The sequence below is a fragment of the Sylvia atricapilla genome, chromosome 13 (assembly GCF_009819655.1).
Source record: "Sylvia atricapilla isolate bSylAtr1 chromosome 13, bSylAtr1.pri, whole genome shotgun sequence".
In the NCBI taxonomy this organism is placed as follows: domain Eukaryota; kingdom Metazoa; phylum Chordata; class Aves; order Passeriformes; family Sylviidae; genus Sylvia; species Sylvia atricapilla.
The window spans coordinates 9,666,527-9,691,506 of NC_089152.1; the positions used below are offsets into that span (position 1 = coordinate 9,666,527).

At 44.5% G+C, this 24,980-nt stretch overlaps 1 protein-coding gene across 1 annotated transcript in view; it reads left to right on the forward strand.

Annotated features, from left to right (window-relative positions):
• The first annotated feature begins 1,711 nt into the window (after window positions 1-1,711).
• The window catches only part of HDGFL3 (HDGF like 3), a 37,209-nt gene continuing 13,940 nt past the window's right edge, over window positions 1,712-24,980 (forward strand). The window contains exons 1-2 of the mRNA XM_066328356.1: window positions 1,712-2,145; window positions 24,362-24,438. Of these exons, the coding sequence (XP_066184453.1) occupies window positions 2,062-2,145; window positions 24,362-24,438 (161 nt within the window). The 5' untranslated portion in view covers window positions 1,712-2,061. The remainder of the gene's footprint in view (window positions 2,146-24,361; window positions 24,439-24,980) is intronic.

Sequence of the window (24,980 nt, forward strand, 5' to 3'; positions counted from 1 at the left end):
TGGTTTGGGGAGGTAATGTGTGTAAGACAGCACACAGGATAAATCTGGAGAGAGTCAAATGAGAGTCCCCAGCTCCTGTACTCAGAGATTCTCTATTACATTTTTCTGAAGGGAATTAGGTATCAATTTAAGAGGATACAAAATCCTACTTGATGTGAAAGTGAAAGTGAGCTGTTTGGCCAGATGTATATACTGCAGGTGGCTGCGTTGGCAACCCTGTCACTGATCAGTACTTCAGAACAGGTAACAGCACTGAACACCATGCAGGCTCATTATCTAAATGTTTATCCAGCTTTCTGGAATTCTTTTTCCATTATTAGTCTGCTGCTGATACCTGAGCTAATGATTTTACAGCAATGCTTCCACCAGCAGTGAAGTGCTTATCCTTTTTTATGGCCCAGAGCGAGAACTTTCTTGACTTATATACTAGCAACAGCAGCATTTGGGCTGCAGAGCCACATCTGGGGGTACCATAAAAAGTAAGTCTTCTTGGTCCTGTGCCAGCCCAGGAACAGGTGCTAGAAGAAGCATTTATTTATATTATTTTTCTGCCATTACCAGCCATTGCAGACTGGTAGTGCTCTCTATGGTCCATCTACTCCCTGCCCAAAAATGTGACCCTACAGTCCTCAGCCATTTATTTCCTTCTTCAACAGCAGGAACTGCCTGTGACCAGGTGCTTCTCTTGGGAGTCAGAGAAGCACCAGCCAGAGCTGTCTCCCTAAATCCAAAGAGGACAGCTGACATCTTAAATGTGGCAGTGGTTGGGGAAGCTATTTCTAAGTTTCAGCCAGACCTGCAGAAAAACCTTCTCTAAACTTTGCTGCTTGTGACCCACCTTGCAGGTGCCTATCTAGTTTTACTAGATAAGGTACCTGAGTGTAATAAATGTCAATAATAATTGATGTTTGAACATTACAGCTGAACTGACAGCATTATGGCAAAAGCAGCAATATCTGGGATTTGTCAGTTACCAGGGCTTCTCCTTCTCGGGGGAAAAAACTGGCATCACCTGGCAAGCCAGAGATCCCAAACACCCTTGTGAGGGGAAGTCACCATTGTGCAGCCCCCAGGTCCATGGCTTGGTGGATGTGGGTTTTAGTTATAAGCTGAGAAGGCAGGTGGAGTGTCTGGCGGTGGAGAAGAGGATGGGTATAGAAATTGGGACAATCTTGTGCTTGGGAGCCAGGCCGTTGCCGAGGGTCTGCTCAGGCTGCTTGGCATGGGGAGGGCTCGGGAAGGGCGTGCAGGCACCGGAGGAGCCGGTCCGTGCTGGGCCTGGACCTCCGTGACAGCGGGGGCCAGGGCACTGCCAGGCCCAAGGGCCGGGCGCCTTTGGCCGGGGAAAACGGGCGCCCTGCTGCCAACACCGGCCGGCTTCTCCTCGCCGCCCTGCCTCCATGTCGGGCGTGCATAAAGAACCATGTCATGCTTCAGCGGGGAAGGGAGGGCCGGGCGGGACTGGAGCGCTCTCTGCTCTCCTATTTTCATAGAAACCGATCTGTGTACCTAGAAAATAACAGGAAGGGAAAGCGCGGGGGGAGGCGCGGGCGGGGTGGGGGGGGATAAGAAGATCCTGTTTTCGGTCGCTGCCCGAGGAGTAATTCGTCGGAGACGGCTCCATATTCCCGGGGCCGCGGCGGCTGCGGCGGGGATGGAGCGGGCGGCGCGGGCGGCGTAGCCCAGCGCGCACGGGGGGGCCGCGGGCAGCGCCGCGCCCGCCGCCGCCGCGGGGCGAGGGCTCCCCGGCCGCCCCCGCCCGGCCAGCCCGCTCCCTGGTACCGGGGGCTGCTGGGGTTGTGTCCAAGGCCTCCCCCTCCCCCGCGTACACACTCACACACACAGACACACGCACACACACTCACACTCACACACGCGCACCCCATCTCCTCCTGCCGCCGCCGCCGCCGGAGAGATCGGGGATCGCCCGCGGCCCGGCCCCGCTCCCGGCTGCGCCCCGTGCCCGGGCGCATCGCACCCCGCGGGGGCTCGCCCGGCTGCCCCCGGGGCGGCGTGCGCGGGGCGGGGGGGGACACACGGCGGCTCCCGCGGCGGCTCCCGATGGCTCGTCCGCGGCCCCGAGAATACAAGGCTGGAGACCTGGTGTTCGCCAAAATGAAGGGGTACCCGCACTGGCCGGCCCGGGTGAGTACCGCCGCGGAGGCGCCCGGCCCCGCGCCGCCGCCCCCCTCGCCCCGCGGCCGGGCGGGCATCGGCCGGGCCGCGGCCAGGAGCCGCCGGAGGGCCCGGCTCCGGCCCCGCCGGACGGGGGGCCGCGGTGCGCGCCCACCCCGCTATTATTGTGCATCTTTTCTTTGATCTGTAGATTTCTCCCCGGCCCCCCGGGAGGAGGAGGAGGTGGAGGAGGAGGAGGAGGAGGAGGAAGGGGGAGGGAGGGGGGCGAGCGCGGGCTGTACCTGGGTTGTTATCGCGGGGAGGAGGCTTGGGGAGCCGGCAGCCCTGCCTGCATGAAAACGATGCTGTTTATTATGCGCCCTCCCTCGCCCCGGCCCCCGGCTCCCCCGGGAGGCAGAGGGGCCCCGCCGCCCCCCGCGGCCCGGGCAGGGTAAGGCCGGGCTGGGCGGCCGCCGCCCCCGGCACCGCGGCCCGGGGACCGGCCCGGACAGCGCTGCGGCCCGGGCCCGGGGACCTGCGGGGAAGGGCCACGGCCCGGGGCAGGGCCAGGTCTGCAAGGGGCGAGGCCCGCGGTCAGGCTGTGGTGTCCCCGGGGCGGCGGGATCGGCTCGGCTCGGGGAGGTTGGGTGAGGTGAATCGCGGTCTGGCTCTGTGGCAGCCCCCCAGCCCTGGTGGCCCCCCACTGCATCCAGGCTTTTTGGGTCTCCCGCACCTCTTGCCACACCTTGCCCTTTACTAGGTTGACTTCCTTTCACAGGCCTTTGTCATTTTTTGTTTTACACTGTCTTGATACAACTGAGGTGCAAAGGCACCGTGGTCATTTGACGGTCAGATAAGCGCTGGTTGTACTTGAACATCCATTTCTGGTGCCGCCACAATAACGCAGGGCAGAGCGTTCCCTGGAGGGGTCTGGTACTGGCACACTTACATGGCCTGTCCCTTCCCTCCTCTTTGGTCACTGTTGTGTAAACTCACTTAAGTAACACGTGTTGTGGGAACTCTTGGCAGGCAGCAACCAGTGAGTCTGTATTTACTTGTCTTCCCCGGCCTTGCCGGGATGATTGGGTAGTGCTTCATGCCATCATTTGCTAGTCAAGGAAACTTGCTGCTCTTTATAGACTGTAAAGAACATGAAGATAGTGAAGAGTTGTATGCAACCTGCAGGGAAACATGGATGAGCAGTGTAGAGATGGACTGACATTTAGCATTACCCTTGGCAAGACAGCCCTAGAAGAGGATGGGTGCAAGTGCTGGGAAAGGTGTCCTGAGCAGAGCTGGGAAGCAAAAGAAGTGCTGTTGAACAGCAGACACCATACAAGGAGGGAAGGCCAACACAGCAGGCTTAAGCAAAGGTTGGTGAAAAAAGAATAGCGACAGGGTTCTAAATATCCAGAAGCCTGGTAATGAGGTGGTGCATGCAATTATTTTGGCAGAGCAGGCTAAAATTAGCATGCAAAAGGCTGAACATAATCAACAACGGGTTGTGGTTTTGTAATTCTATCATTATACAGGTTGGTGGATATACTACCTAAAAAATGGCAATTTATGTCAGCAAAACAGCATGAGCCACTGAAAATTGACTTCTTTCCTACCTCTGTCATGGTTTAATTTACTGTGAAAATTTTAATGTGAACAGTTGAGACCATTACCACGTTGAAGCATGTTAATCCCTTTCCTTTTTGAGCCTTTGTAAAACTCCCATTTGTTTACTCAGAAGCAGAACAGGACCTTTTGTTTTAATGGCATTTTTTTCCCTTCAAAAAATCATTATATTCTATGCAGCTGGTCATAGCTTTTGACTGGGTTACTAAATAGGTACCTGAATTGCAATAATATCCAATGAAGTACATCTTGACTAGGAAAAAATAGGTGTGCTGTTCACATAACTCACTTCCTCTGTGCAGACTAACAGGATGTAAAGTTCAAGTGAAGACAAAGCAGTCTCTAGTTTTAACATGACTTAGCAAGTGGAAGCAGAACCTGTAGAGAGCCCAGAGTCTACCATCAGGTAGGAAGAGAGCTGTCAGGAGAGGGGAGCACTAGTACTGGGTGTTAGTTCATCAGAGGGTGCACAGAATATGCTCCTGTAACTTGTGATGCTGTTACATACAACTTCATGGTAGATCAGGCTGATGTCTGCCTGAACCTTGTTAAAATTAACAGTTCCTGCCACCTTTGCTAGGACTTTTCTTTGCCTTGGTTGTCAAGTTTTGCCTGATGTACACTTACTTCAATGAAGGAAAAACCTAGTGAGAGCATTTGTCTTTATTTTGCTTCTCAGGAAACACTGTGGCATACAAATAAGGAGAAAAGAAATATTTGAGTTGAGAATGCAACTCAGATACTTCTGATTAACTGAATGCCTTTTATCCAGGGGATTCGCCTGCTTCCAGATCCTTGAGTGGTTGCTAGCTACTTCTCTATTCATTATGCAATTAGTGTGTTTGATCTTTGTATTCTCATAAAAACTTACATATTTCATGCTAATATAGCAGCTTTAGTAATATGAGTAACAATACATTTAAATGTCAGTGTTATTGCCCCTACCAAGTGGTGTTTGGCATCAGTGAGACCTTTGGCATGAATTTCCTGTCTAGGGACAAACTCCTTAAACTGTGTTTAATAAACCTGCGAAGTGTTAGACCCAGACAGAAGTGATCTGCCTGCCCTTTAATGAAACACACAGACAAAACTGACCTGGCTCAGAATCAGCCCTGTGGTTTTGTGCACATGGGTGGTGTTATCCAGAGGGGGTACCTCAGATCTTAGAGGCTCCAGAAGCAGAATGCAGATGTGCCCCCGGCTCAGTGACTCCTGTCTGTCACAGGGACAGTGCTTGTGGGCTCAGCCAGCTCCTGGTGCCACAGCACAGGCAAACCCTCTCAATCCCTACATTAGCTTCCCACCCCCTCTCTTTGGAGCTGTGTTGATCCAGTGATCAGTAGGAACAAGTCTGACAAACCTGACTTCCATCCCTGTGAGTAAAGAGAGAAGAAACATGCAGAAGGTGGCAAAATAGCGATGAAACGCCAGGACACCGTCGGAAAATTGTGTTTGATAACTGATGGAGTGTTCCAGCAGTCAAACTGCCTTTAAGATTTCTTTGTAGGTTGGTCTAGAATTCATTTGAGAAGGACGGAATTTGCCACACTTGGCCAAAACAATCATGCCCAGGTACCTGATGGCTGAAAGAGGTCACTTAGTTCTTATTACCTGGAAGGGCTGCATTGCATTTTGGTATCACATTTTCTTGTGCAAAACCAAAATTTCCTTTATCTTGACTGGAGGGCAACAAATAGAATTGGATGGAAGTTTAACAATAATAGTAAAGGAAATACAGTTTGGTTTAACATGGTTTTTATGTTTGTCTCTGATGTCTGTTGTCTTTAGATGCTCATCAAAAATGCAAATTAAAAACAAACTGGCCAAGTCATCAATCCAACAAATAAGCAATTGTGTATCCAGAAAGCATGCAAAAAGAGAGGGAAGATGCCATTGTGATTAAACTGTAGAAAATAAGAATTTAATTTGTTGTACATTTGATGAGTGCTCTTTGGCTTTGAAGCACTAAATCTCCCTGTGTCTTACTTCCTTGTTTGTAAGAGACAGTTAACAAATCTTGTCCCTTTAAAAAGGTGTTGTGGAGACAAAATCCTGAACATTTATGACTTTCTTTGATACTGCTGTGATAGGAGCTGTATTAGCACACCATACACAGAAAAATCTCTTTCTTCAGATACCCTAGTTTATCCAGGATAAATGTCCTGGTTTATTGAGAAATTGCCCCTTGAATAGTCACTCACATGAGATAAAAGGGAAAAACTAGTGGTAGATTCAGAAAGATCAATAATGGTGTTTGTTTTATGAGTGACCCTGAAGAAACAATAGGCACTTAGTTGCTGAAATTAGCTGTTGATTTAAAAATAGGAAAGAAGCTGTTAATGCAACTGTAGGGAGCGGAGAAAAAGTCTGGAATGACCTCAATAAAATAAGAACATGCCCAAATAAATGGCTGATGCCATTATTGAACAGAAGTCTAGAATTGTGCAGCTGAGGAGACAAGAACTGTATTTGGACAAGCAGCAGGATTTTGTGTGGGATGGCAAAGTTTATTTGGGATAACACAAGAGATCCAAGCAGGTAAGACGATGTATTTTAATGTAAAACAAATGAATATTTAAAGCTGTTTAGAACACATTGTGCTGGGAGGAGAACACAGCCTTTAAAGTGTTGGTGTCACACCATTGTGAAGGTGTATTTACTATCTTGTCTGGGCAAAGTTCCTATTTCCTGGACTCCTGTTTGTCTTGTCCACTTCCTTTATTGCTACTCTGAATTAACACATACTTTAAGTCCAGATTTGCTACTTAGCTAACAATATTCCTATAAATGCCACTGTTAGAAAACATCTGCCAATAGCAATGGCAGAATGGGATTTGAGGCACTTCAATGTATTAGTTACAAATGGATGTGAAATTTTGAGTATATTGCTTAGAGTAATAGACAGTAAATGCTGTCATTTTAATGGAAACTAGTATCAGTGGCAGGCTGAGCCATCATAATGTAGTGATTACATGGTAGTTTTTAGCTCAGTATTTTCAGTGTTGTTGACTGTGTCCCCCCTCCAACAAGGCATGAAAGTAAGGCACCTCAAAGTATGAACTAAAATAATTCAAGGGAAGGGTTCATCCTAAAGACTTTGTTAGATGACAGCCTAGAAAGGCTCATAACTCTATGGTACCGTAATGTAATGTATTGTTAGACATTATTAAAAAAGTTACTACTACAGAGTAACAGAAGACTTTCAGTATCAGTAAAAAAATTTTCAAAAATATATTTTGGACACCCCTGTGCATACATTTTAGTAAATAAGCCTCTGTGTTCCAGTTTGGTGAAGTGTGGATGGAGCCAGTGGGTTGATTGTGGTGCAGGTGTAGGTGTAGGACCAAGGCTTATGTTCTGACAGCATTTGATAAAGTGGAAGGTAGAGAAACAACTTCAGTCTGTTATAATGGCCAGTATGACAGCTTGCGAATATCGAACTCTCCAACACATCATAGAAAAAGGTTCTGCATTTTAAGTGTTTGATATTTAAAACAGACCATTTGTTTTTTTATTAATATAAGAATAAGGGAAGGTGGGTTTTTCCCTGGCAGGGTTTATCTTTTTTGGCAAAGAATAACAGACAAAAATCAGATTAGATCCAGAAAACTTCAAAGGGTCCATCGAAATAGACAACAGATCTTTCTCTGTGTTTTTCTGCCAAAACTTGGTCTGCAGTCTTTTGAGCTTTTCTCCTTGGTCATTTGGGACCTGTCCAGTCCTTTACCATATGCTTTTCTCCTTTCCCCCTTTCGGTTGCTCTGGTTTATGACCTCACTTTTGCCATGTTACTAAATATGAGTCCCCTGTGGCTTCTCCTTTACCAGCTCAGGGCTTCTTCAGTCTCTCTCCCTCGTTAATTATGTACCTCACTCATGCTTCAGTCCTTGGAGATCTGCAGGCAATTTTTCCCAGCAGGTCTCTGTTTGTTCCTTTCTGAGATGAGACGTGATTTGCTGATCACAAAGGTCTGCCTTATCCTGGGAACTGATGGTGAGGTCGTGGCTTCTTCAGGCAACACTTCCATGAGTTCTCCTGTGGTGCATGGGAATAGAGCACATTTAAGGCAACAAGTCCTTCATGGAATTGTTTGTACTTCCTAATTCTTCTGCACCATGTTGACACATGTTGCTTAAACTTAAAGCATTTAAACTTATTTGCAGATACCTGGTCATATCCTAGAGTAGAGGTGAATGCATTTTCAGTGACTTAATCAGTTCACTGAATACTGATTCCTTCATTTCCTAAAACAAAAATAACGAAGAGTGAAGTATTTATTCTCCTACTGTCTGGAAAGTAGGCAGCTTAAGTAGTTGATGGTCTTTTTCTGTCCTCCTGGAATCAATTTTAAGTATGAATTGAAAAGATTTCATCTGAGGATTATAACATAAAATGTCATCATTTTATACATGAGGTTGAACCACAGCTTATAGTAAACCCTTTGCTTTTGTTTGGCAAATGAATCATTTTGGGGCCAAGATGTTCCATGTTTCATATTTGCACAGCAGGGGTATATGGGGAAACATCTTTAACATTCGGTTCTATAAATCTCTCAATTGTTGTTTTTTTCCCCTCTTTAATTAGTTTAAATAATTAGCTCCAAATGTGCAACTCTGATCTTTTTGTGCAGATGACAATAGATGAATACATTTGCTCCTGCAGTGTCACAATTTTAAGTTCAAATAGAGCTAATGCAGGATACAGTTGTCTCAGAAGTTTTGAGGCAATAGGCAACTAAAGTTTTTCATACACATATTCTACAGACTTTTTGTTAGATACTTTTCCTTTTTAGTTTGAAGCCACTGAATAATTTTCATCAACTGATCTCATGGAAATCATTGGATATGTATTTTGGATGAAGGAATACTGCCCCTTCCAGTGAAATCTGTAACCTGTCAACTCAATCTGCTACTACAAAAATATAGGAGAAATATTAGTTTCCCCTCATTAATTGACAGATCTCTTTTTTTATTGAGTAAAGAACCTTTTAGGACCCCCAACTGGAATGAACTTTTTGTAGACAGCAAAATGAAGACAGAGTTTTCAGGCTTAACTTTTTATTTCCTGATTTTCCTGTCATCATAACACATTAACAAGTCTTCCTGCATTTAGGGTAATAAAAATCTTGTAAGCAAGTGATTGCTGACAGTAAGTATATACAATTGTCATTCGAGGATAGATGAAAGGACTTCATGATAACGTTGGAGAAGTGATAACAGTGGGGAGAGGTTGGACATTTTAGCTGTTGCAAATGGTGGTGCCTGGGCAGTAAAAACCTTTCCACTGTGTACTTGAGAGGCAGAAGGGAGAATGAGGCTGCCTGAGGCCTCTCAGTAATACTGTAATTTGAGGGATAAATATAGCAACAAACACTGGGAAGTAGTCTGTGTGGAGCAGGCAGGACGAGGTTGTGGAGATGGCTTTTTAAAGGTGTTAGGAGTTAGCTGAACATTGGTACTGTGCTGATTTTTAGGTACCTTGATACTTTTCAAGGCTGCCCCTGTGGCATCCATCTCTGATCCCTACCTGCCATGGATGTGCCCATGTGTGTGCAGACACACCTGTCCTGTGCACAGGTACACGTGCTCCCCTGGAAAAGGTTATATGCCTAAAACACAGGTGTAGCACATGGGCAGGACATCAGCTGACTCTGGACTCCAACAGAGGCAGCATCAACAGCCAGTAGTTTGGCTGAAGGACAATGGAGCAACGAGAATGAACCATTATTTGAAAGATTCCAAGAAATATTTGGCAAACAAGACGGTGTCATGAGGTAAAGCTTTTAAAACTTAAAGAAGGAAACAGATCCTTGCTTCCTCCTCTTGGGAAGGTCTCTGCAGTACTGGCTTTGCACATCTGAGATTGTTTCATTCATTTGTGTAGCAGCCAGTTCTAAACCTGATACTGAAATTGGATATAAACTGCAGATTCATTTCATTTTCTTTTCTTCTGCTCAGTCTGTTTGACATGACAGGCTTGGTAATACTTTTGCCTGAAGGGTATATGAGACCTGACTTTGGGGATAGGTTTTGTTTGTTTGTTTGTTTGTGGGGTTTTTGGTTCTAGAAAACAAAAGGAGTTAAGAAGTTTGAGTAAATACTGCAACATCTTAACAAAACAATGAACTTCCCATGTTATGAAGTAGTTCCTGTTGCCCCAGTCTGAAGTACCCCATCCTTCAAGGGGTCTCAGGTCAACCCAAATATTATCCTTGGCTCAGTGTTTCTCCAAAAAGATACATAATGTCCTTGAATTTCAGAAGGATTTTATCTCTGCCTCCTGGCCTTTTGTAAAGCTCTACTGAAATCTGAAAATGCCTTCAGAGTCAACATAAAGGGAGGACATGACGTACTCTGCTCTGGGCCACACAGAGCCCAACATTAGAAAGGACAGGTGTCCACAGACTTTGGTCTCTGCCTTAGACAAGTACATTTAAATCTCTTTCAGCTTTCCATCAGCAGATTGAAAGGTTAATTAGCATACATCTGTAGGCCTGACAATGCAAACTGGAAACAACTGTTTATTTTGCCTTGCAGCAATGTGTAAAAAACCTAGAGAGAGGGTGTTTGCCAGCTCTGGTTTGGCTGCTTGAATAGAAGACATCATATAACAAAAGGAGAAAAACAGGGCAAGGAATATCATACACCAAAGAATTTCCTTAAGATCATCAGTTAACAAAACATCCTACATGCAGCAGAGTAAGTAGGGCTAGGGAGGAAGGAAAAAATTCCAGGCTGTAGGGGCTTTACAGATGTCACTGTGGTGTCACTGATGTCAACTAGGAAACAGTGTGTCTCAGCCTTTAAAGTCAGGAACTTTGTCCTCCTCGGGCTTGGAAGGCACCTACCTATGAAGCCACTTAAAATACAAAGAGTGGAACTACACCAAAGGCAATGGGTAGAAGAAACTTCAAGTCTGGGAGAGCTCAAGATACAATTGCACAATAATACAAACCATTTCTGGGATTCAATCCCATATCAGACTGGATTACTGAATGTACTAAATATAAGTACATATTGAAACTTAATAATAACACAAGGAGTGACCTTACAGAGATGTGTAACATCAGTCTGGAGATGCAGTCCAGGTGGGAGAAGCAGGAAAGTGCAAAGAGAGGAGCAAAAGCTGTAGTTGCAAAGAACAATTCTGGAGTTGCTGCTATTTCCTTGATATGCTGATGTGTTTTGCATACAAAGTCAGTGGAACCAAGCAACTCTTTTTTGCTAGTTTTCCTTCAGCTTCACAAAACTTATATTTTACAGCATTTACACATCCATAAAGGGTTACTGTCAACCCTTTCTTTTAATTCTTAGAGGACAATGTGTCTTCCTCATCTGGAATGTCTTCCACATGTAGGAAACAAGAATCCTAGTCTCCATTCCTGATTGTTACCCTAGTCTCTAACCCACTGTATGGTAACTAGGAGCTAATTCCTGCGGGTCCTCTTCCACTTAATCCTCTGGGAGATGTTTGGATGTAAGGCACTTACAGTTCACCTTTTCTGTGGCTCTGTGGGTATCTTCTGTGGGGTGGGAGCAAGGGAGGGAGACACCCATGGAGCAGTGCTTGGACTCCCATGTGCTGTGGGTTGTCTGTCCTGACACAGCAGCATAAGGTGATGCCAGAAAGTAGAGCACTGTGCCTCAAAAGGAGATCTGTATCCTTTCTTATGTTGAGTTTTGCTTTTCTCTTTCCTACCTCTGCTTGTGCAGAGACCAGCCAGGCACGATGGCTGAGGGGGGGCTCCAAAGCCAGCAGACATGGAGAGCTGTGTCTGGCACCCCCTGGGAAAAGCAAAGCTGTCCATGTATGGCCTCCTTCCTTTTTTGGGATGGAATTGGTTGCTGAACACTAAATCAATCCCACCAGCCCCACTAATTGCTGTTGGTGTGGTCGTTGCCCTAAGTAGCTGTGTATTTTTCATTAGCTTCCTTTAACATGTTCCCAGTCTGTCCATCCATGTCCTGCACAAGGGCTGGATCATTCTCCAGGTGCACTTGCACCCTGTGGGGCTCTCTGCCCCTGCTGGCTGGGCATGAGTTTGTATATGGGATTGCTGCAGAGTGCCATGACCTTTGCAGCACACTGGTTATTCAAATGTAACTTGTGGTCCACTATTGGCTTCCTGTAGTATTGCTGCTTCCAGCTTTCTCTTTCTGCCATTGCCAATCCTTTTTTCCCAGCTGTGTTGTGTTTTTCCTTTTGCAGACTGCATTTCAGTTTACGTGCAGCTCGTATTTCTCACAGACCCAGGACTGTGAGTCACTTGTCACTGGGTTTACAATCACTGGATGTAGGGAATTGACTGCACATTTTTGCTTACACACCTGTGAGCCTGAGACTACCTTGGAATATCTGCAAAGGTTCCCACCTTGCTGTCCCAAATGCCACTTCCAGAACATGGAAAAAGGTGCTGAGGGAGGCAGATCCTGGCAAGAAATGCACCTAAGCAAAGCTTCTCATGCCACTGTGTCCTACTGTAGTGGGATGTTTTGTCATCTTTTTCTTAAACTAATTATTTGCTTGTTGGTTTTCAGCCCAGATGTCATAGTTTCCATCTGAGGCAGTGTAAATTTGTATTTCTGTAAGGATTTCTTCAGACTCTATTATCTGGAATCCAATTAAGTAGCGTTCATTCAGGATTAATCACATGTGGAAGTGTTTGCAGAACTGAGGTTCCTGTGTTCTTAGCAGCATACTATTACTGCTGTATTTCATTATCCCCCAGTAGGAAAGGGCTGGGGAATTCCATGTGTTAGTTGCCCTGCACAGATCCACTGCATGGCTGTCCTGGGTGTTACAGAATAGCAGAAGGAAGATGATACCTTATCCCAGTAGTTTGCTCTCTAAAGACCATGTCCCAAGGGCAGAGAATGAGTTTGGCTGCATAAAGATTCCTTGATTTCAATAAAACTGCTTACACGTGTGCTGCCATGCCTGTAGAAACAAAGTAGGACCACAGCCTAAGGGAAAAGGCAGACGTTCATCTTAAAAAAGAAAAAAAATCTGACATTCCTTATTGCAGTGCCTCTCCAAATACCAGGACTTTTGAAAGATATTAGTGGTGCAGCAAACTCAAAAGATAATTCTTTTCATATGGGGTCTGGATCAGGTGACTTGCATATGTGCACATTTTCAGGTATCCCTTTTGCTGCTTTTTATCAGAAGTTCTTTTTCAAAATCTTCCTCTTGTCAGTCAGTATTTCTATCACAGCTTGTAGAAGAAGGTAGCATAAAGCTATTAAACCTCATGGTTAGAATTTTAATGTCTGCAAAGTAGAAAGTTTGTTCTAACTGATAATATTTTGTTTTCTTTGTATTTATTTGTGCAACTCTGCTTCTTAATGTTTGTAAGGTAGTGGGTCAGTATTGTGAACAGATTTTTTGAATTGGTACTTCTGCTAAAATGACAATAGCTCCTTGTTAAAAGATGAAAACAGATTAGAGAAGACGCATTTGTCAGATGGGGCTCTTCAGCATTAAAATGCTGTGAATGTTTGCTCCTTATCTTTTAGAAGATGCTTTATGCCATCTCCTGCCTTACAAAGAAATGGATTCACCTGGGTATATAATTGCCATGTTATTGTGCTGGATGGGATCTGATCATACAAAGACAATGGCTTTGTTTTTGCTGCCAAACTGTATGCCCAGCTGTGCTTGCTGGATGAAGCCTCTAGCTGTTAAGTTTCTAGAAGACTATAATAATAAAAATTTTAGTGGCAATATGTTCAGAAGAAATGCCAGCTTCTTTAGCAGATGTGGGAGCAAGGGGAACAATTTTTTAATGAGACGCTTATACTTCTTCTGAAACATTTGCTGCTAGATGATGGTGTTAGTTTGCTTGTTTGTCAATGTTAGCTAGGCAGTGACCTGCTATAATGACAGGGGTGTCAGGGTTGGAACCAAGGCAGATTTATTGAAAATGATACCATCCTGAATGCTGCATGTGAGACTGAACTGGGGATCTTGACAGGTAAAAGCAGTGTGAGCTAAAACGCTGTGGTTTGGACACATCATGTGTCACCACCATTGCGTTGGAGAGTAAAGGCAAGTGACAGAACTAAAATTTTCAATACTAACAGAAAGGCTTTTGGTTAGATTTTCTTGGTTTGTGTGAGGTCTTTATAAGCACTCTATCTGGATCCCAGTATAAATCTGTAGGTGCAGTATTCCCTAATGTCCTTCCTAGTTCCAGATATGAGTATCACTAACCAAGTCCTCTTTTAGTTGTATTTGCCTTTTCCATTTATTTGCACAACATGAGTTAGAATAATATGCTGTTTCTTTATAGCTGCTTTATAAAACTAAAAAGCAACCTAATTTAAAACATGCTTAGTATGGATGCCATCCCTGATTCATAGGTTTTAAAAATTTAATATTAATGTATGTGGGAAATAGTTAGTGCAGTTCCACACATGTAATTTGTTCCTTGACAGCCTGGATCCTTAAAATTAATCTTCTGGTTATCTCTCCAAGTGTGGGATAGAAATGAGCAACAGTGATGGCCAGAAGGTACAGAGATGGAAAGTCAGAGAAAATCAGAGGAAGAAAGCAGATTCTGGAGTAAACTTCATGACATAACTGCAGCTGAGTTACTGGGTTTTGTAGGTAACTTGTGTTCATGGCAGCACCATATTCTGAGAGGTTCTTTGAGAGTAACACAAAATACTGTCACATACTTGATACATCTTTTCAGTGTAATATATTGGATAGAAACAAGGGATGCTAAAAAGTAACTCTTCATCCTACACAAATATAAACATATAGGCAATTTCAAGCCCATGATTAATCCATGCGAATTAAGAGTACTCACATGCTTAAAACTCAGATTTAGTGGTTTTGATGTAAAATATATTCTTTATAATGATGGGCTGCCAGCCTAGCAAGTCTGGTCACTACCATATTGATGTATTTATCTTGTCTCTGACATTAATGCCACTTACATTTCTAAAAATACCTCTTTTTGTCTTCCATGTTTTCATTATTTCATTTGATTTATTTTTTTTTCTAACATGGTTTAGTAATTAGGATTTAAGTTCATAGGTCTACAATACATAATGGAGTGCTTTGTATATTTTAATATAGTTTCATTCCTGTAAGCTGCTTCTTGAGTTTGGGGAGCTGGATTTGAGGAAAATGTTCATTTTAATAAATAAGGTCGTTATTCTTTTAGGGACTATCTAAGTAAATTTCAGCAACATTATATTTAGAGTCAAAACTAAATGAAAACTCTCATTCTGAGGTTTTAGAAGCAGAAAAATGGGCAGGTGAGGAAGAGGTATGACTTGACTTGGAAAAAATTGTTCCCGAGTCTCTTTAGGCAGGAAGATTAAAATTCCTAAGAGTTTAACCTAGACTGGGGGGCTTTGCAAAGAAGGCATTTGACTCCCTAATGGCAGCTCCTGGAAATAGGAGCAGAGACTGAAAGCAAACCCAGTAAAAATACCAACGCTGGGTCCAAGTGCTTGCACAGAGACCACTGTGACTCCATGAATCTTTTTTCATTTGGTGGTTTTAGGAGCCCAGTCAACACAGGTAAAAGTTCCATCTTAGCAAAATAGTTTGCGGGTTTAATGGCTTGTTTTGTGCAGGAGAGGGTGGCTGAGGCTGAGGGAGTAATGGAAACAATTATTTAAAGGCAGTTGTTAGGTTTAGAGTGACCAGGGGCTTGCAGACATCCTGAGCCCTCCTGCAGGTACAATTTTGCAGTTTGGCAGCAGAGTAAACAGAAAAACCTGCCTTTGCAAAATTATTGCAAATCACTCCATTTCCTTGCCTTTGCAATTAGATTTCACTGGTTCTCATTCCCCCAGCCTGCCTACACATTGTTGGTTTTTACGTGTCACTTGCATCACAGCAAAACAACTGACCTGTGTGTCAGTGGTGCTCGGTGATTGGACTTTTCCATAGCCCCAAAATATGGACTGAGGCTTTTCCCAGTCCACCACATACCCTAGAGCAAGGTAGGTGCCAGCGTGGCTGGGCACTGCAGTCAGCCCCAGGCTGTGGAGTCCCCTGCAGCAGCCCCAGTGCCTGCAGGAGATGCTTTTGTGTGGCTGCAGTGCTGTGTGTGCAGCTCAGCCAGTGCTGGCTGCCTGTGCCTGCACAGGGCTGGGTGGGTGACAGGGTACATCAGCTCCTGAGCCCAGGAAACAGAACTTGATGTTTGAAGGAGCTGCTTAAATCCTGCAAATAGATGTTCTGGTGTGAACACATTAAGACCATGAGTCTTTATATTCTGTGGGTCCACAGAGAGCAGCATAATGAAGACAAATACATGCTTGGCTGTGTCTCCATTCCCTCTAGAGGACTGGTAGGACACTCATAGTCTCATCTCTGCTGCTACACCTGAACCTCAGAGGGTTGCAGGATACTAAAAATGCTCTGTGTTTTCAAGGGACAAGGAGTTTGGGTTCTTTACCCAGGTTAACAGTAAGCATTTTCTGTATGCAGGCATTTGTTCAGTGGCAAGGAGTGTTTCAGGCCCTAATGTTATACCCTTAGCTGCAATCTATGGCAAGAAAACAGGTGACAGAGGAAACAAGCACTAGGGTTTTCTATGGAATCTCCAGAGTCTCAAGTTTGAATCCTCCCTAACAGGAGCCAGGGGCTGCAGTAATTGAAGGAGGCTGTTCCTTTCTTTGTCTCTGGTGTGTGTGTGTGTGTCCCCTGTCACAAACTGGAGGGTTGTGTTCTCCACTAACCATGTTTCCTTACCCAAAACAATCTTAGCCACAAGTTGTAGTGTCACTGGGGTTTTGTGTATATGTTGGGAAGTTGTAAATACCACAGTAAATACCACACAGGGATGTTCTGTATTCTTTAGCCTGGAAATATTGTGTAAATCCATTTTTTAACTGACTTTTTAGGGTAAAAAATTATACTGGAAAAGAAAGGAAATTAAACCAGCCAAGTCTAGGAGAACACGGTCTTCTGGAAATCTGCTTACCTTTTGGCTTTAAGTGTGCTGATAGGAGTTTAAGGACTAGCAACACTTCTTTTAATAAAAGCTTGGACAGCGGAATATGGAACTTTGGGTGGAACAAATGAGCCCCAAGTATAAATTCAGTTGTGTGTATTTGACCAAATGTCAACACTGTAGGCCGGCTGCATCTAATTGAAAGTGTTTTGATCAAGTTAACTGGCAAAAAAATCTTACCTCATGAATCCTACCTCATTCTTCCTTAAAACTAAACAAATTCAATGAAGTAGTAACATTCTAGTGTAAATATTGAGAGGCTAAAAAACATTCCTCAGTCTAAAGATTCCATATACCATCCATGCACTCCTTTGAGCAGATGAGATCTGAAGGTGGCAGGGTTTATCTGAACACTTTGAGGAGGAAGGCTATATGACTTCTCATGTCTCTTGGTTTTTAAGAAGAGAGTAGGAAGACAGAAATACAATGTTTGTGCATGTCCAGTCCCTGAAATTTCTCACTTATTGATGTCTTGGCTGGTTAATCATTTTTTGTTTGCTGTATGTCTTCTAAAGACAGGTCAATATGTGCATTTATTTCTTGCACACTTGTGTATTTCAAGACAAAAATATTTGTGGTAAGATGGTAAAGTAGTATAACCAAATTTTGTCATCAGGAACTGCTTTCATTAGGTGTTAGTGGCCTCACTCTGATTTGCTTTGGTGAATGTACATTGCAAACAATATTTTGATATCTGAGGAATAATTCAGATGAGGGGGAACCAAGCCTTCACTGTGCTTAAAGGGAAGAAAAGTAAATGTTAAATACCTCAGAGCTGATAATATTTGTTTAAAATAAACAAGATTTCCTAACCCATACACAAATAAAAAGTAATTTTGTGAGCCATGAAACTTAAGAAGTTTATTTTTCTCTGGCTTGCCTTTGTGTGGATTTCCCAGTGTCTGATGTTTTGATTCAGCCTGCATTGCAAGCTGTCTCTCAGCATATGGACTACTTGTCTGCCCATCTTCTGTTGGACAGCCTATTTATCAAAAAACACGGGGAAACTTAATATCTCTCTGGCCTTTCTCCTTTTGTCTGGTTTGGCAAAATTGTCTGATGTGTCCCTGAGTTGTTGCAGGTAGGAGTCAGACTGAAAACAGTGTAATCACATCCTTTTCTTTCCTTAGGGAAGAGACCGGGATAAAAAAGAATCCTAGTGGCAGCACCATTGCTTCATTCACAGTAGCAGGGAAACACTTCATTTGGAGAAAACAGAGCATTTCTGTGGCAGCCTTACTTTGGGGTGTGCTCACTGGCAGGATTACAGTTTGGTAACCTGAAATGCAACTCTGACAGAGCTGGAAGTATGCATTAGTAGGAATTCCTCTCATTTATGCAGTGGACCTCAAGCGCTTTTTAGGGGGATCAGTCCCATAGTCCCCATTCATAAAAGTGAGACCAAAGGAGATGCAGAGATTCATGTGGCCAAGGTCATCCCAGGGGCCAGTGGCAGAGAGAGACTTGTCTTTGTATCCCCCAAGTCTCCTCCTCTGACACTCTTCCATCCAGCCCCAAAAGTGCAGAGAGGGCTTGAATCACATGAATAGATCAGTTATCTACAAAGTCATGCATATAGATACCAGTCACGCAGAACTAAGCTCTGGCCCCATTTTCATATTGGAGATTAAAGCAGCTCTGCAGAAAGTGTATTTCAACTTTCTGTCTTAAAAATATGCTGCTAATTAGGGATGTAAAGGGGCTGAACTCAGCTACAAGACTGCTGATCTTTCCTAGTGAGACATTGCTGCCAGCATTGTTTAGACTCCAACTAACCCTTCATTGTCTTCTATCTTGTTGAGGTCCTGAGCATGCACAGAAAAAAAAAAGGGAGGATTGATGTCTTTATATTGTCATTTCTGGCTGTCTGCAGGATACCCTTCAGCCATTTTCAGCAGTGCTCAAAAGTATGCTCTGCTGGTTTTAATCTTGTTTTGCTTTTTGTTTTTGCTGGTGGCACTCTTCCATGCCCAGAGACTTTTTTAATTTTTACTTTTGTAGCTGTGCAATTCCACCTTATTAAGTTGGATTCTGCTCCTAGTCTCACCCTTCACAAGGTTATCTTTTTTAATGGGTGAAAAAGTGCATATGCCAGCATTCCACACTATGAGTTCAGGTATGTGATGTACATTGGGGAGCAGTGCTCTGCTTCAAATATCAGTCCTGCTACATGAGAGAAAAAGTCAGCAGTCTCCAATGAGCTTTAGTTGGATTGCTCTTCAATTTAAGCACTATGGAATTTGAGTCACAGTTTTTAGCTTGAAGCAGGTTGGATTTTTTTCAAATTATTTTTTTACATTTTAGGATCCTCTGGGGGAAAAAAAGAATTAATATTTTACATCTTACAGAACAGTATTTTAAATAATGGTTTAGAAAAGATACTGCTATACTGCTGACTCCCAGTAGCATTAGCTATTAAAAAGCATAATAAATCCATTGGAATAAAAATGTTGTAGTAAAGCAAAATATCCTATTTTAATAATGGATTTTGAAGAGTATTGCTTTTATCCATCTAGAGTTCTGCTAATAAGCTGACTGCAAAAGATCAAGCTGCTTGCATGTGTTGGGCAATAATAAGCAACTTGAACCACTTTCCAGCAAATCCTGTAGGCCCCTGCTCGACTGCTGTGCAGTCCAGGGATTTCAGTGGGAGATACAGATCTCGGCAGTGGTTCTGTGTGCTTTTGCCAATCAGAGGCATTTACACTATGTCAAAACAATCAGTGCTTACTGCTCTGCAGTTTTAATTCCCTCTTTTTGCACAATAAATGGACTTGTTCTTGTGGTTTCTGTGCCCACATAAGCGTCCCTGCTTGCTGATGTAAAGTTTTCCTTTTCTATAAATGGGGACCTGATAGAGATATATTTTTGCATAATACCTTTTTCATTTTGGTCTAAAATTCTGTTGGAATGCAATAGGACAGGGTCTGGTGGAAAGCCACCCTGACAGCCTGGAATTCGTGCTTCTGAACAGCAGCTTATGCACGGCACAGAGGTTTTGTGATGCCATAAAACATGACACCTGCTGCCCTTCCAGCTGGAAGGAGATGCCTCCGGGATGCCCTTCTGCCTTGGTGGGCAGAGCAGCCCCTTCCTCTGCCGCTGCAGTAACATCAGCCTGCCCAAAGCGGCTGTGCGGGCGCAGCGCAGACAAAGCGTGCCGGGCTCTCCGCGTCTCGCAGAGACATGGTTCCCATTTTGCAGGGAGTGTAGAGCTCTGCAGAGCCCAACACCCGGGAGGGGGTGCAGCTTCCTCTGTTCCTGCACCAGCCCTCCCAGCGAGCTCCTCCGCCTGTCAGGAATATGCCACGTTATCCCACAGGCAGGCGCGGGGATGATTTGTGCTTGTGGGAGCCACTGCTGCTGTCCTTCTGGCTGGGCTCTGGCTCTGCAGCAGCGCCGGTCCAGCCCACCCAGCCCTCGCCTCGCTCCCCGGGCTCCCTGACCTCCTGGCAGCGGGGAGGGAGCGCAGAGAGAGCGCTGCCAAAGCCGCCCTGTGACAGCCAGCGGGGAACACTCCCTGACAAGTCAGCGATTGCTCGGCACCACCGAGAGCAAAACACTCGGGGCTGCACACACATCCTAACCAGTGAGCTACAATGTAAGGATCCTGACAGATTTCTTCCCCCCACATTGGTAGTCACTAGCAACACAGTTTGATAGAGCCCCGCTCTGGTTGGAGAGGAGCGAGCTGAATTTTCTGTTCAGTGTTCTTGACCCTAGAAGCCTGGCATTTGTTTACTGGAAAAAACCTCGGAGTTACATCTTTAAAGCTCTGCTGCTTGGTTGGCAAAGAAACGCTGGGCAGTGCAGCTCTGCTGAGGTTGTGCAAAAAGAAAGCAATTGTTATTCATTAAGCAGATGACAGCAACGGGAGCTAAGGGGATAAAACTCGAAATCTGAAACCACCTGCTTTAATTTTAGCCATAATTGAAGCGGCTGCCCGTGGTGTTGCTGATGCACATATCAGGTTTGCACGCCATGCGCCGCTCACACTGATTTCTGTGGCAGCAAGCTCCAGCCCACTCTGGTTCAGACAGGGATGGAGCTCCTGTTTGATTGCAGGTTAGAGCGGGTACTTGAGAATCTGTTTGTTTCCTTCCATGAGCAAAACACAGTCGCAGTCTGGCTCTCTGATAGACAGATGCTTTAGTCATTAGTGAGGTTTCTGTGACTACAACACTGTGTTCTAGTATGGGTGCTCTTCCCTCTTTTGTTCCTGGTTCAAGGCAGCGATGCTTTTTTCGCTCTTGTGCTCATGCGCTCACTCTCTTTCTCTCCCTCCCTCACTCTCTCTCTCTGTCTTTGATCTTGCTGATATGGGGAAAAATATCGGATCCAAATCTGCAGCATATTTAACCAAAACATCCTGTAGAATGGGAATAAATTGTGACTGAGTGCAGCAGCAGGAGATTGCAGTATGGTTGTACTGCTTGCTTTCTGCTACAACAAAACAGCAGCAATTGTCATGGAGTGCTGGGGTTGTTCTGCAGCTAAATAAGCACGTAGGGACTCCACAGAGGGCTAAGGTGGCTTTATTGGGTACAGGGAGACTGGGCAAAGCTCTCCTCTCACAGCCTCTAATGCAGAGATTTGTGTGAAAGAGGTAAAACGGAAAGAGATCTTTCCTAATGGCAGAGAGGGTCTCATCCTTCACTAAATTCCCTGGAGTTTTTGCTGCAGAGTTCAGTGGCCTTAAGATAACACTGTCACTTTATATCCAACCTTGTTACAGTACTAGCAACATAAGCCCCAGAGCTGGGGAGCTCACAGCAATATCACTGAAGGCAGGAAAAGTCTTGACCTCAGCTGCAGAGTGAAATGTTAGAGTGGGAGCATTAACAGTCTCTCCTTGAGCTGTTTGGTGCAGATTTATACTGCATGTGTTTGTATGTGTATGCCAACTCCCAAAAGCTATGAAAAGCTTTTTTATGGTTTCCTGTGATGATACACAGTCAGAAGGGATACTTGGATGAATAAAGAGATATGCCATGAAATGGGGAGCAGGTGAGCTGCGTGACAGATGTGTGTTCTGTCCTTTGTTGATTTGGTGCTGCTCCTTAGCTAACAGTATTAAGTGCTGGGAATAAGACAGAAGGCTTAACTCCACTTGGGATGTTGCTTAGGAGATCCTCACTGCTTTAGAGCATAGCACATTGTGTGATGTAAGATCCCCAATCCCTTCTGATCAGCATTCCCTGGTAAGCATGTCTTCATTCCCCCCCTTTACTGATCATTTACAGCTGTTTCCTTTATTTCATGAGAGATTCCGAGGGGGCTGAGGCAGTAACTGGCCTGTGCTGCTCTGTAATGCAGCCCAGAGCTGGCGCCGTATTTCAAGTGGCCAAATGAGATTTGCACTCAAGTCCCAGCAGACACTGTTCATCTCAGTCAAAGGAGTCCACATTTTTCTGGGGTCTGGTATCTGGACATCTTCCTTGTCACGGTAAAGAGGAGGATAGCTATGGCATCCAGACAGTCGAGGTGTGTTACCTCTCCCTGTACTTGGTGAAGTGCCAGCACAGCCTTTTTTGCTCTGACATGTAGGTACTTCCATCTTTAAGGAGGCATAAAGTGTTTTGCAGACATGCAGTATCTCCCTGACTTGCTATCAGTTTGGAAAGGGAGCTGTGGTGTTTTTAACCTGCAGTCTTTTTATCACTCTTATAATAAGTCTAATACCTGTATTTAAATAATAAATTGTAAGAAAATAGCAACATTATGGACTCTTTCTTAAAATACAAATAGTTGATGTTAGAGCTCTAAAGTAATATCTTCGACAGCCTTTCCTCTTATGTACTCCTGGTGATGAGGACTCCAAAAAGCTTGGCGTGTTGTTTCGGTTCCTCTTTTCACTCAGCTGAGCTAAAAGTGAATGCATGTGTTCATCCTCCACCAGTGTGTATTTTCATTCTATGTGCATTTAAATAATAGATTGTCCTTTTATTTATCAAATTATTAGCTTTGTTAAGTACAAGAAACAGATAATTGCTGTGCCCACAAGGCATGTGACACCTATGACAATCCTGGATTGTCTCCTGCAAACTGTGCTGGGCAGTGGGTGCATGGTGACAGCTGACCCAGTGTGCCAGAGCCCCACCACACACATCCCTGAGGGAATGGTTTGGAAGTGCTCTCAGATCTCCAGATTTTGGTGCAGCTTCAGAGAATGTTCCAGTTAAACCTAAAAGGTAGTCATCCATTTCTTCTACAGAAAGGAGTCCTGTAATGTTACAGTTCCACATGTGGCTCTAGTTTCTCCATCCCCAAGGGATGTCCTTGCAGAAAGACTAAAAGGGTTTGAATTCTTGCAAAAGCTCACACTCCTTTGAAAGCTACGTAGCCAAGCAGATGCTTTACCGTGGAAGAGGACATCCTTTGAAAACAATCTGGTGCTTATTAATCAGTAAGAATTCAGTGTTAGGGGTCCTTCAGCAAGAAGAGAAGGAAAGCACATGTGGGGTCTGGCCTCCTGAGTGAAAACCTGCAGGTTCCAACCCTGTGCTCTGCTGAAGAGCAGATTTTGTATAGCACTGTTATGTCAGCACTTTGCTCTCAGTTGCAGTGACATTTGGCAGGATTTGATGTGCTTATGTTGAGACTGAGTTGCCTTAGACCAGGCACTAAGCCATTCACCTGCACTCTCTGCTGCCCTGTAGATACCTAAATTCATTAGGTTCTCTCTTAGCCAGAGTTCTCTGGGCAGTTAATTTCACTACACCCACATATGCTCAGAAGTGCCATTTCTGGGAAGGCATGCTCTTAGATCTTATTTAAAGCTTTGTTGTGTTTCTAGTTTTCTGTGGGTAGGCACCTGGACTCTCTTATTTCTGTTGCAGAGGACTATGAAATTAGACATAGACAAGATTAAGCCCTGGGCCTCAGCTCCTGCCTCACAACCAATGCTCTCACTCAGACATTGGCAGAAGGGGTCTGGGCACTGCTCAGCCTGAGGGGTTTGTTCCAATACCAGCTCTGTCTCAGTAGAACACCCTCAGCATCCCTCCTTTTGCTGCTCTGCAGCTGTATCCTGAGAAATACGAGGCCAGGATGAAAATGTGATAGAAGAGAGAGGATAGAGAGGGGAATGGTAACCAAAAACCAGTTCCCAGCGTGTTGCAGGGGAAGCAGAGTCCCTGGCACTCCTCCCTGGCATGCATTACACATTTTACACTCTGTACCACCATCACCACGGAAGCACCACTGGGAGAATGTCCGGTTTTCCAGCTGCAGTCTCAGAGATACTATCTGTTCCCCATTTGTTGCAGAAGTTATTGGCTATGTGAGACAGGCAGGATTACCCTCTGGGCTTCAATGCCTTGGATGAGGCAGCATCTGAAGTTAACACTTAAATTAAGCAGACTTGATTTTATTGCCTTTGTGTATTATAATGCACATGAAATTGTTAAAACTTTGTGTGTGCTCCTGGGTCTACTGCTGTCTCCCTGCAGTATTTCAGTCATAAGCTGACTTTGTATGACCTGCCTGCATGAAAAACCAGCAGCTGTCTTCCCTTCCCCAGCCCAGCACACAGTGGGACCTCCCAGAGCTGCAGGATACCTGTGCTAGCACCTCTGTGGCTTGGTAGAGGATGAGGGACCATATTTGGGAATAATCTTTTTTCCACTGCTTTCTGTCTTGCAGATTGATGAACTTCCTGAAGGAGCCGTGAAGCCTCCAGCAAATAAATACCCCATCTTCTTTTTTGGGACTCATGAAACGTAAGTGAATGAACGTGACCTGTTCCTTTGAAAATGTCTTCTTCCACTGCAGCTAACATAATTTCCTCTGATTTTATGGGAACAAATTCTTACTGAAGCCATTGGGAGCCTAGAGATAGGTCCTGCAAGCCCAACTCATTTGTATTAACAAGTGGGAATGAAAGCTGAAAGTAGTTGGGAATGCTGCTGCCTTCATGGTCTACCATGAGGTAGAATTAAAAGCCTGTGTTTCCTGTAAAGAAATGTGTTGGCCTGAATTCATTCAAGGGTCTGAAAAAACCCTGAACTGTGAAGCAGGGGCAAACATTTTTTACTTGGATGTCCCTGATAGCTGAGATCAGGCTCTTGTGTTTGGACATGTTTGAGCTCGAGTCCTGTGTGAGAACTCACTTGGTAGTTTGTGATATGAAAGGAAGCAGAGCCCAGAGTCTCAGGCAGTCCTCACAGAGCTTTAAAATGTGAACATTCCTGGGAGATTTGTGCTGGGGATATTGTAGGATGGAGCTCACAGAAGTGATAGAAGAACTGAGCTGGCTGAGCTG